General features: G+C 62.1%; 1 protein-coding gene across 1 annotated transcript; it reads left to right on the top strand.

Annotated features, from left to right (window-relative positions):
• Positions 1 to 4,595: 4,595 nt before the first annotated feature.
• Positions 4,596 to 12,516, top strand: LOC147596001 (protein NDRG2-like; the record flags this gene model as incomplete). The annotated part of the gene is made up of 11 exons (XM_086771749.1): positions 4,596 to 4,701; positions 4,750 to 4,870; positions 6,796 to 6,858; positions 6,977 to 7,037; positions 8,184 to 8,270; positions 9,316 to 9,372; positions 9,749 to 9,843; positions 10,915 to 10,959; positions 11,042 to 11,109; positions 11,299 to 11,412; positions 12,361 to 12,516. Coding segments are annotated over 11 exons (973 nt in total), but the record flags the coding sequence as incomplete, so codon positions are not given.
• Between the last annotated feature and the right edge of the window lie 42 nt (positions 12,517 to 12,558).

The following is a 12,558-nucleotide window of genomic DNA, read 5'->3' as shown; positions in this document are numbered from 1 at the left end:
CTGATTAAGGCACCCCTTTTTTGCAGCTTGTCCTGTAGCCCTGGCAGACGGCGAATCCCTGTTTCAACGGTTCAGGCTCCGGATCGTCGCATCTGAAGGACAAATGCGTAGTCGATCTTGCCCCCCGGTCGCTGCTCCCGGTGCTTCTCTGCCTCCGCCACTCCGATAGCAGTGTCTTCTAGTAGTCCCTGTTCGGGCGCCATTTGCGAGCGACGGAGGAACGTACGACAAAAGACTCAATATGAGTAATAAGCGTAGTTCGATTTATTAGTCCCGGGTGCACATATTTATATTGCTAAGATAAAATATGCCTACTAGTCATTGCGTGATTGGCTTAAGCTCTAATAGTTACATTTGCATATCCTTCCTACTTGCAGTTAGCTAATCTGGAAAGTCCCGTTAACCTGAAAGTCCCGTACTTTTCATGTTTTCACTTTCTCAGAGTTGTTTACGATCTTCTTCAAGGTTGCTTCGTTTACTTTCTCACAGGAAGCTTCATTACTTTCTCACAGGCGGCCTCATTATTTTCTCACAGGTGGCTTCAGTACTTTCTTACAGGCGGCTTCATTACTTTCTCACAAGCGGCTTCAGTGATGTCCTTGAGGCCTGCTGCTCACAAACATAACAATTCCATTCGGTCTGGATTGTTCACTAAGTGTCCCTGATACTCCAGGTATCCAACACAGTCCCTCTAGAACAGCTGTCCCAGCGGGCCCTCCATGGGGCACAGCCTCCTTCAGGCCTCCACCTGCTCCGGCGTGGGGTCCTCCACGGGCTGCAGGTGGATCTCTGCCCCTCCGTGGACCTCCATGGGCTGCAGGGGGACAACCTGCTCCACCATGGTCGTCACCACGAGTTGCAGAGGAATCTTGGCCAGGAGCCGCATTACTCCTCCCCCTCCTCCTTCACTGACCTTGGCGTCTGCAGCCGTTCCTCACAACAGGCTGGCAGACGCCTCTCAGGATCCTTTTTACATCTTATTCACTTCAACTGCTCCTCTCCACTTCTTGCAGCCGGGCCGGGCCGAGTTGGGCCCAGTCGGCTGCCCGGCGGGAGGCCAGAGGGTGAGGCCTGCAAGGCCCACAAGGCTCGCGCTTCCCCCTCTCTGCCCCCCGCTCAGCTGCTTCACATCTCTCCCTTTTTTTTTTTTTTTCTGTTTTCCCCTATTTAAATACATTATCGCAGAGGCGTTATCACGGGACATTCTGCTACCAATTGGCTCGGCCTTGGCCAGCAGTGGGTCCGCCCTAGGCCCAGCCAATTCCACTGAACAAAGGGGAGCGACTTCTAGCAGTTTCCTACAGAAGCTACCACCTTAGCACCCCCCCACTAACAAAACCAGAACAGCCACCCTTTCGCAGCGGCATCCAGCTGTTTGGAGAAGTATGCTACCGCCCGTCTGTATGGTCCCAAATCTTGTGCCAATATTCCTAGTGCCATTCCTTGTTTTTCGTGGGAAAATAGAAAAAATGGCTTACTCACATCAGGAAGTCCCAATGCCGATGCCGACATCAGGGCTTTCTTCAGCTGCTGGAAGGCTCGGTCTGACTCAGCATCCCACTGGAGATCCTTTTGGTTAGCTGCTATCAGGGAATAGAGTGGCTTAACAGGCAGACCATAATCACATATCCAAAGTTGGCACCACCCTGTCATTCCTAAGAATGTCCGTAGTTCCTTTATAGTTTGTGGTCGGGGGCTTTGGCATATGGCCTCTTTCCGGGCTTGTCCTAGGATCCGTTGTCCGGCACTGATCTCGTACCCCAGGTACGTGACCTGGGGTTGTAACAACGCCTGTGCCTTTTTCTTAGAAACCCGATATCCCTGTAGTCCCAGGAAATTTCACAGACTCACGGTCCAAATGACACAGGATTCTTTGGTTCTGGTTGCAATAAGAAGGTCGTCTACATATTGTAACACCTTCCCTTCTTCTGATGGTGGTTCCCATGATTCCAAGTCCTTTGCTAGCTGATTCCCCAAAATTGTGGGGCTATTTTTAAACCCCTGCGGCAACACCGTCCATGTGAGCCGGGTCTTTCGACCACTTTTGGGATTTTCCCATTCAAAAGCAAAAATTTTCTGGCTGGCTTCATGGAGAGGGAGGCAAAAGAAAGCATCTTTTAAATCTAGGACCGTAAACCAAGCTAAATCAGGTTTTAGCATGGTTAATAGGGTATAGGGGTTAGCTACCACAGGTCCTCTGTTATTTTGTTGATGGCTCTTAAGTCTTGAACTATCCTATAGGACCCATCAGGTTTCTTAACTGGAAGTACAGGTGTATTGAATTCTGACTCACATTCTTTTAGTAGTCTTAGTTCTATGAACCGCTCTATGACAGGACAAATTCCTTCCCTAGCTTCCCTTTTCAGTGGGCAAAATGTGGGATTTTGGTGTGAAATGGGGGGATTTGGGGCAAAATGTGGGAATTTTGGTGTGAAATGGGGGAATTTGGGGCAAAATGTGGGATTTTGGTGAAAAATGGGGGAATTTGGGGCAAAAAAGCGGGATTTGGGGCAAAAATGCAGAAATTTGGGCGAAAAATGGGGGATTTTGGGGGCAAAATGTGGGATTTTGGTGTGAAATGTGGGAGTTTTGGGCAAAAATGCGGCATTTGGGGGCGAAACGGGGGAATTTGGGGGGAAATCACGGGATTTTGGGGCAAGAATGTGGGATTTTGGTGCGAAATGGGGGAATTTGGGGCAAGAATGGGGGATTTTGGTGTGAAATGGGGGAATTTGGGGCAAAATGTGGGATTTTGGTGAAAAATGGGGGAATTTGGGGCAAAAAAGCGGGATTTGGGGCAAAAATGCAGGAATTTGGGCGAAAAATGGGGGATTTTGGGGGCAAAATGTGGGATTTTGGTGTGAAATGTGGGAGTTTTGGGCAAAAATGCGGCATTTGGGGGCGAAACGGGGGAATTTGGGGGAAATCGCGGGATTTTGGGGCAACAATGTGGGATTTTGGTGCGAAATGGGGGAATTTGGGGCAAAAATGTGGGATTTTGGGGGCAAAATGGGGGAATTTGGGGGGAAATTGCGGGATTTTGGGGGCAAAATGTGGGATTTTGGTGTGAAATGGGGGGATTTGGGGCAAAATGTGGGAATTTTGGTGCAAAATGGGGGAATTTGGGGCAAAAAAGCGGGATTTGGGGCTAAAATGCGGGAATTTGGGGCAAAAATGGGGGATTTTGGGGGCAAAATGTGCGATTTTGGTGTAAAATGTGGGAATTTTGGGAAAAAATGCAGCATTTGGGGGCAAAACGGGGGAATTTGGGGGGAAATCACGGGATTTTGGGGCAACAATGTGGGATTTTGGTGCGAAATGGGGGAATTTGGGGCAAAATGTGGGAATTATGGTGGAAAATGGGGGAATTTGGGGCAAAAATGCAGGATTTGGGGGGCAAAATGGGGGAATATGGGGAAATCACAGCATTTTGGGAGCAAAATGTGGGATTTTGATGCGAAATGTGGGAATTTTGGGCAAAAATGCGGCATTTGGGGGCAAAACGGGGGAATTTGGGGGGAAATCGCGGGATTTTGGGGCAACAATGTGGGATTTTGGTGCGAAATGGGGGAATTTGGGGCAAAATGTGGGAATTTTGGTGCGAAATGGGGGAATTTGGGGCAAGAATGGGGGATTTGGGGGGCAAAATGGGGGAATTTGGGGGGAAATTCCTGGATTTTGGGGCAAAATGTGGGCTTTTGGTGCGAAATGCGGGAATTTGGGGCAAAAATGGGGGATTTGGGGGGCGAAACGGGGGAATTTGGGGGAAATCACGGGCTTTTGGGGGCAAAATGTGGGATTTTGGTGCGAAATGGGGGAATTTGGGGCAAAATGTGGGAATTTGGGGCAAAAATGCGGGAATTTGGGGGGCGAAACGGGGGAATTTGGGGGAAATCACGGGCTTTTGGGGGCAAAATGTGGGATTTTGGTGCGAAATGGGGGAATTTGGGGCAAAAATGCGGGAATTTGGGGGGCAAAATGGGGGAATTTGGGGAAATCACAGGATTTTGGGAGCAAAATGTGGGATTTTGGTGCGGAATGCGGGAATTTGGGGGGAAAAATGGGGGATTTGTGGGGCAAAATGTGGGAATTTGGGGGGAAATTCCAGGATTTTGGGGCAACAATGTGGGCTTTTGGTGTGAAATGCGGGAATTTGGGCAAAAATGCGGGATTTGGGGGGCAAATTGTGGGAATTTGGGGAAATCACGGGATTTTGGGGGCAAAATGTGGGATTTTGGTGCGAAATGCGGGAATTTTGGGCAAGAATGGGGGATTTTGGGGGCAAAATGTGGGAATTTGGGGTGAAATCCCGGGATTTTGGGGGCAAAATGTGGGATTTTGGTGTGAAATGGGGGAATTTGGGGCAAAAATGCGGGATTTGGGGGGCAAAATGGGGGAATTTGGGGGGAATCGTTAGATTTTGGGGCAAAATGGGGGATTTTGGTGCGAAATGGGGGAATTTGGGGCAAAAATGCGGGATTTGGCGGGCAAAAGGTGGGAATCTTGGGGGAAATCGCGAGATTTTGGGGGCGAACCTGTGGGGGGTGTGGCGGTGACCAATCCCCGTTCCGGTGTCCGGTCCTCCCGGCCAGCAGGGGGCGGTGTTGGAGACGCCGTTGGGGCCTGTTCACGTGGCGCTGGAGGGCGCGCCCCGCCCTGGTCGCCCCGCCCTGCTGATGCTGCCGGACGTGGGCCACACGCGTGAGTCCCGCCCCCTTCCCCCTCTCCCGCCGCGCCCCTCCCCCGCAGACGCCTCGTGCTTCGCCCCGCTCTTCGCCCACCCCGAGATGCGGGAGGTCGCCAGCCACTTCCTGCTCGTCCACCTCGACCCCCCCGGCATGGAGGTGGGCGCCCCGCCCTACCCCCCGGGGTGCGTCTGCACTCCCCTCTTCCGCTCCCCCCAGTTGACCCCAGTGACTCCCAGTTGACTGCGTTGACCCCACTGCCCCCCCAGTTGACCCCACTGCCCCCCCAGTTGACCCCAGTGACCCCCAGGTTGACCCCACTGACCCCCCTGTTGACCCCACTGCCCCCCCAGTTGACCCCAGTGACTCCCAGTTGACTGCGTTGACCCCTCTGACGACCCGGTTGACCCCACTGCCCCCCCAGTTGACCCCACGGACCCCCCCAGTTGATCCCAGTGACCCCCATTAACCCCCCAGTTGCCCCCATTAACCCCCAGTTGACCCCACTGACCCCCATTAACCCCCAGTTGCCCCCATTAACCCCCAGTTGACCCCCATTGACCCCCATTAACCCCCCGTTGACCCCACTGACCCCCATTAACCCCCAGTTGCCCCCATTAACCCCCGTTGACCCCCATTAACCCCCAGTTGCCCCCATTAACCCCCCGTTGACCCCACTGACCCCCATTAACCCCCAGTTGCCCCCATTAACCCCCAGTTGCCCCCATTAACCCCTTGTTGACCCCCATTGACCCCCCGTTGACCCCACTGACCCCCATTAACCCCCAGTTGCCCCCATTAACCCCTCGTTGACCCCCATTAACCCCTAGTTGACCCCCATTGACCCCCCGTTGACCCCCATTGACCCCCAGTGACCCCCAGTTGACCCCACTGACCCCCATTAACCCCCCGTTGACCCCCATTAATCCCCAGTTGCCCGCATTAACCCCCAGTTGACCCCCATTGACCCCCGTTGACCCCCATTAAGGCCCAGTTGCCCCACATTAACCCCCAGTTGCACCCATTAACCCCCAGTTGACCCCCATTGACGCCTGTTAACCCCCATTAACACCCAGTTGACCCCCATTAACCCCCAGTGACCCCCAGTAACACCTGGTTGCCCCCATTAACACCCAGTTGACCCCCATTAACCCCCAGTTGACCCCCATTGACCCCCCCATTGACCCCATTAACCCCCAGTTGACCCCCATTAACCCCCAGTTGACCCCCATTAAACCCCAGTTGACCCCCCGTTGACCCCCATTAACCCCCAGTTGACCCCCATTAAACCCCAGTTGACCCCCCGTTGACCCCCATTAACCCCCAGTTGACCCCCATTAACCCCAGTTGACCCCACTGACCCCCATTAACCCCCAGTTAACCCCCTGTTGACCCCCATTAACCCCCAGTTGCCCCCATTGACCCCCAGTTGCTTCCCATTAACCCCCAGTTGCCCCCATTAACCCCCAGTTGACCCCCTGTTGACCCCCATTAACCCCCAGTTGCCCCCATTGACCCCCAGTTGCCCCCCATTGACCCCCAGTTTCCCCCATTAACCCCCAGTTGCCCCCCATAAGCCCCCCGTTGACCCCCATTAACCCCCAGTTGACCCCCATTAACCCCCCGTTGACCCCACTGACCCCCATTAACCCCCAGTTGCCCCCCACTAACCCCCAGTTGACCCCCATTAACCCCCAGTTGCCTCCATTAACCCCCAGTTGACCCCACTGACCCCCATTAACCCCCAGTTGCCCCCCACTAACCCCCAGTTGCCCCCATTAACCCCCAGTTGACCCCACTGACCCCCATTAACCCCCAGTTGCCCCCCACTAACCCCCAGTTGCCCCCATTAACCCCCAGTTGACCCTGTCGTCTCTCTGTTGACCCCCCCACCCCTCCCCCCCCCCAGTTGACCCCCCGCCCCCCCGTCCCCCCACCTCGACCGCCATCACATCGCAGCATCACCCTACGCACCCCTCCCCCCCCCCAACCGCCATCGCTTCACCTCATTGGTCCCCTCGCCCACCCTCCCCCCACCTCGACCCCCGATTGACCCCTTGCCCCTCCCCCTGTCGCCCCTCCCCCCCCGCCCCCCGCCCCTCCCCCGCAGGTACCAGTACCCCTCCCTGGAGCAACTGGCCGAAATCGTCCCCTGCGTCCTCCGGCACCTCAAGTGAGTGGGCGGGGGGGCGCCCCACGGCGCTGTGGGGCGGGGAGGGGGCCCCTGACCCGTAGCGGGACGGGACGGGGGGGCGGGGCCAGCACCGGCCTGACCCCGCCCACCCCCCCAGCATCGCCAGCGTCGTGGGCATCGGGGTGGGCGCCGGCGCCTTCGTCCTGGCTAAATTTGGGGTGAGATGTGGGGCGGGGCGTGGGGCGGGGCGTGGGGCAGGGTGGGGGGCAGATTTGGGGGAATGCAGGGCTGCGGGAATCTCGGGGGAGGTTCTGTGGGGCTGGGGGGCGTGGCTGTGGGGCTGGGGGGGTCGCTATGGGGCGGGGGGGTCGCTATGGGGCAGGGGGGTCGCTATGGGGCTGGGGGGTCGCTATGGGGCAGGGGGGGCATGGCCGTGGGGCGCTATGGGGCTGGAGGAGGTTAGTGGGGTCTCTGGGCACTTGTGGGTCGCTGGGGGGTTGGGGGCTTGGCTATGGGCCTGGGGGGGTCGCTATGGGGCTGGGGGGGTCGCTATGGGGCGGGGGGGCATGGCCGTGGGGCGCTATGGGGCTGGAGGAGGTTAGTGGGGTCTCTGGGCACTTGTGGGTCGCTGGGGGTTGGGGGCTTGGCTATGGGGCTGGGGGGTCGCTATGGGGCTGGGGGGGTCGCTATGGGGCGGGGGGGCATGGCCGTGGGGCGCTATGGGGCTGGAGGAGGTTAGTGGGGTCTCTTGGTTGGGTACTTGTGGGTCGCTGGGGGCTCTCGGGGGGCGTGGCTGTGGGGCTGGGGGGTCGCTATGGGGCAGGGGGGATCGCTATGGGGCAGGGGGGCATGGCCATGGGGCGCTATGGGGCTGGAGGAAGTTAGTGGGGTCTCTTGGTTGGGCACTTGTGGGTCGCTAGGGGGTTGTGGGCTGTCGGGGGGCATCGCTATGGGGCAGGGGGTTCGCTATGGGGCTGGGGGGTCGCTATGGGGCGGGGGGGCGTGGCCGTGGGGCGCTATGGGGCTGGAGAAGGTTAGTGGGGTCTCTGGGCACTTGTGGGTCGCTGGGGGGTTGGGGGCTCGGCTGTGGGGCTGGGGGGTCACTATGGGGCAGGGGGGCGTCGCTATGGGGCTGGGGAGTCGCTATGGGGCTGGGGGGTCGCTATGGGGCTGGGGGGGCGTGGCCGTGGGGCGCTATGGGGCTGGAGGAGGTTAGTGGGGTCTCTTGGTTTGGCACTTGTGGGTCGCTGGGGGCTCTCGGGGGGCGTGGCTGTGGGGCTGGGGGGTCGCTATGGGGCTGGGGGGTCGCTATGGGGTGGGAGGGCGTGGCCGTGGGGCGCTATGGGTCTGGCCCTGCCCCACAGCTGCTGCACCCGAGGCGGTGGAGGGGGCTGGTGCTGATCAACATCAACCCCCGCGCCAAGGGCTGGGTGGATTGGGTGGCGCACAAGGTGGGCGGGGCCGGCGGGTGGGGAGGGCCAATGGGGAGAGGGGTGGGGCAGAAGGGGGCGGGGTTTGGGGGGGGTTCCCTGCTGCTGGCCCCGCGGCGCTGTGGGTCGCTTGGGGTCGCGTGTGGCTCACTGTGGGTCCCTATGGGTCGCCGTGGGTCGCTGTGGGTGGCGGTGGGCGGCCGTGGGTCACTGTGGGTCCCTACGGTGTCTGTGGGTGGCTGTGGGTCGCTGTGGGTCCCTACGGTGTTGGTGGGCGGCTGTGGGTCGCTGTGGGTCCCTACGGTAGCTGTGGGTCGCTGTGGGTCCCTACGGTGTCTGTGGGTCGCCGTGGGTCGCTGCGGGTCCCTACGGTGTCTGTGGGTCGCTGTGGGTCGTGGTGGGTCCCTACGGTCGCTGTGGGTCGCTGTGGGTCCCTACGGTGTCTGTGGGTCGCTGTGGGTCGCTGTGGGTCCCTACGGTGTCTGTGGGTCGCTGTGGGTCGTGGTGGGTCCCTACGGTGTCTGTGGGTCGCCGTGGGTCGCTGTGGGTCGCTGTGGGTCCCTACGGTGTCTGTGGGTCGCTGTGGGTCGCTGTGGGTCCCTACGGTGTCTGTGGGTCGCCGTGGGTCGCTGTGGGCCGCTGTGGGTCCCTACGGTGTCTGTGGGTCACTGTGGGTCGCTGTGGGTCACGGTGGGTCCCTACGGTGTCTGTGGGTCGCTGTGGGTCGCTGTGGTGTCTGTGGGTCGCTGTGGGTCGCTGTGGGTCACTGTGGGTCACTGTCGTGTCTGTGGGTCGCTGTGGGTCGCTGTGGGTCCCTACGGTGTCTGTGGGTCGCTGTGGGTCGCTGTGGGTCGCTGTGGGTCCCTACGGTGTCTGTGGGTCGCTGTGGGTCCCTACCGTGTCTGTGGGTGTCTGTGGGTCGCCGTGGGTCGCCGTGGGTCGCTGTGGGTCCCTACGGTGTCTGTGGGTCGCTGTGGGTCGCGGTGGGTCCCTACGGTGTCTGTGGGTGCCGGTGGATCGCGGTGGGTCGCCGTGGGTCGCCGTGGGTCCCACGGGTGCCCCCCAGCTGTCGGGCCTGACGTCCTCCAGCAGCGAGCTCATCCTGGCGCACCTCTTCACGCAGGTCGGGTGGGGGGGCACTTGGGGGTCCCGTGGGGGGCCACTTGTGGGTCCGGGGGGCGCTTGGGGGTCTGGGGAGGGCCACTTGTGGGTCTTGGGGGTCAGTTTTGGGGGCCCTCAAGGGGCACTTGGGGGGCCTGTGGGGGGCACTTGGGGGGCCCAGAGTCCACCTGGAGGCCCCAAGGGCCACTTGTGGGTCGGGGGGGGCACTTGTGGGTCAGGGAGCTCAGTTAAGGGTTGGGGGAGGGTCACTTGTGGGTCACAGGGTGGGGGCGGGGTGGGGGCGGGGCTGTGACATGGGGGCGGGGTGGGGGCGGGGCTGAGACACAGGGGCGGGGCAGGGGCGGGGCGGGGGCGGGGCTGTGACGCGCGGGCCGCAGGAGGAGCTGGCGGCCGCCCCTCCCCCGGTGCAGCAGGCCCGGCGGCGGCTGGGGGCGGCGCCCAACGCCCCCCTGCTCTGGGCCATGTACAACAGGTACTGGGCAAACTGGGGGCGCTGCGGCGGGGCTGCAGGGCACTGGGACTGCCCTCGGAGCACTGGGATCGAGCTGGGATTGAACTGGGAGGGGCTGGAATGGAACTGGGGGGACTGGTGGGGATTGGGAGGGGACTGCGGGGGACTGGGAGGGACTGGGAGGGACTTGGAGGGACTGGGAGGGACTGGGAGGGACTGGGAGGGACTGGGGGGGGACTGGGACTGGGCTAGGAGGACTGGGACTGAACTGGGATTGAACCGGGGCGGACTGGGAGGGAACTGGGGGGGCTGGGAGGGGCTGGGAGGGACTGGGATTGGGCTAGGAGGACTGGCATCGAACTGGGATTGAACTGGGATTGAACCGGGGGGGACTGGGAGGGAACTGGGGGGGGACTGGGACTGGGCTAGGAGCACTGGGATTGAACTGGGGGGGGACTGGGATGGAACTGGGGGGACTGGTGGGGACTGGGGGGGGACTGGGGGGGACTGGGGGGGGGACTGGCAGGGGACTGGGGGGGGACTGGGGGGGGACTGGCAGGGGACTGGGGGGGACTGGGATTGAACTGGGATTGAACCGGGGGGGATTGGGAGGGAACTGGGAGGGACTGGGACTGGGCTAGGAGGACTGGGACTGAACTGGGATTGAACCGGGGGGGACTGGGATGGAACTTGGGGGGGCTGGGAGGGACTGCGATTGGGCTAGGAGCACTGGGATTGAACTGGGATTGAACCGGGGGGGACTGGGATGGAACTGGGGGGGCTGGAGGGACTGGGAGGGGACTGGGGGGGGTCTGGGATGGGATTTGGGGGCACTGGGATCAGACTGGGATGGAGTGGGAGGGTACTGGGGAAACTGGGATCAAACTGGGAGGAATTGGGATTGAACTGGGATGGAGCTGGGGGGGTACCGGGGGGCTGGGAGGGACTGGGAGCAACTGGGATTGAGCTGAGGGGAACTGGAAGGGAACTGGGAGGGACTGGGAGAGAACTGGGAGGGAACTGGGGAGAAAATAGGGGGAACTGGGATCAAACTGGGAGGCACTAGGATGAACTGGGACACCCCCCTTGCAGCCACGGGGACCTGGGCCTGCAGCGCAGCGGGGCCAAGAGCCTGCGGTGAGTGACCCCTGACCCCACGTGACCCCCGTGACCCCACGTGACCCCACGTGACCCCACGTGACCCCACGTGACCCCCCAGCTGCCCGGTGCTGCTGGTGGTGGGCGACAACTCCCCCCACAAGGACGCCATGGTGAGTGACGTCACTGGTGATGTCACCGGGCCTCCTGTGATGTCACCGGGCCTCCTCTGAGGTCACATGACACCCCCCCATGGGGTCACACAGGGTCAGAGGTCATGGGGTCAGAGGTCATGGGGTCACAGAGGGTCAGAGGTCACGGGGGGTCAGAGGACTGCTGGGGGGGGGGGACCGGGCCTTACTGGGGTCGCGAGGTCAGAGGTCAGCCAGGGGTCAGAGGTCACCGGGGAGGGGTCGGAGGTCACGGCCCCACCCGCGCAGCCGGCCAAGCTCACCGAGGCCTTCAAGTACTTCCTGCAGGGCATGGGCTACCGTGAGTACCGCCTAACGAGCCACCGCTAATTAACACTCCTGGGGGGGTAATTAGCGCTCGGGGCAGGTAATTAAGCCGCTCTGCATAATTAATTACCGCCGGGGTGGGGGGCTCGTTTGCGTGCTGGAAGGGGAAAACTCAGCTGAGGCGGGGGAGTTAATTACACCGGGGGGGGTAATTAGCGGTGCAATTAATTAACCTGGACCTGGGGGGAGTAATTAGCTGCTGTGAGGCAGGAATTAATTGACCTGAGGCTTAATTAACGCTCCTCAGTTCTAATTAACATCACCTCCCCCCTCCACCCAGGGCAATTAAATGCAGTTCCAGGAGGGGGGGGCGTGGCCCGGGGGAGGAGGGGGCGTGGCCCGGGGGAGGAGGGGGCGTGGCCCGGGGGAGGAGGGGGCGTGGCCCGGGGGGGAGGAGGGGGCGTGGCCCGGGGGTGGAGGAGGGGGCGTGGCCCGGGGGTGGAGGAGGGGGCGTGGCCCGGGGGTGGAGGAGGGGGCGTGGCCCGGGGGGAGGAGGGGGCGTGGCCCGGGGGGAGGAGGGGGCGTGGCCCGGGGGGAGGAGGGGGCGTGGCCCGGGGGGGGAGGAGGGGGCGTGGCCCGGGGGGGAGAGGGGGCGTGGCCCGGGGGGGAGGAGGGGGCGTGGCCCGGGGGGAGGAGGGGGCGTGGCCCGGGGGGAGGAGGGGGCGTGGCCCGGGGGGAGGAGGGGGCGTGGCCCGGGGGGAGGAGGGGGCGTGGCCCGGGGGGGGAGGAGGGGGCGTGGCCCGGGGGGAGGAGGGGGCGTGGCCCGGGGGGAGGGGGCGTGGCCCGGGGGAGGAGGGGGCGTGGCCCGGGGCACCACCTGGCGCCCGGGGGAGGCGTGGCCCGGGGTGGGAGGGAGGGGGGTGGGCGTGGCCGGGGAGGGGAGGGGCGGGGCGCGGCCCTGGCCCCCCCCCCCTCCCCGCAGTGGCGGCGGCGGCCATGACGCGGCTGTCGCGCTCCCGCACCGCCTCGCTCTCCAGCGCGGCCTCGGGGGACGGGGGGCGGGGCCGCAGCCTGTCCCGCGGCAGCCTGGGGGGGGCGGGGCGCCCCCCGCCCCCTGAGGGACCCCCCCCGGGACCGCGCTCCATCCGCCCAAATCCCCCCCCACCCCCCATCCGGGACA

This window comes from Chlamydotis macqueenii, unplaced genomic scaffold, assembly GCF_036417535.1.
Source record: "Chlamydotis macqueenii isolate bChlMac1 unplaced genomic scaffold, bChlMac1.mat HAP1_SCAFFOLD_59, whole genome shotgun sequence".
Taxonomy (NCBI): domain Eukaryota; kingdom Metazoa; phylum Chordata; class Aves; order Otidiformes; family Otididae; genus Chlamydotis; species Chlamydotis macqueenii.
The sequence above is the reverse complement of the archived record's forward strand: the minus strand, read 5'-3'. Positions and strand labels throughout refer to the sequence as shown.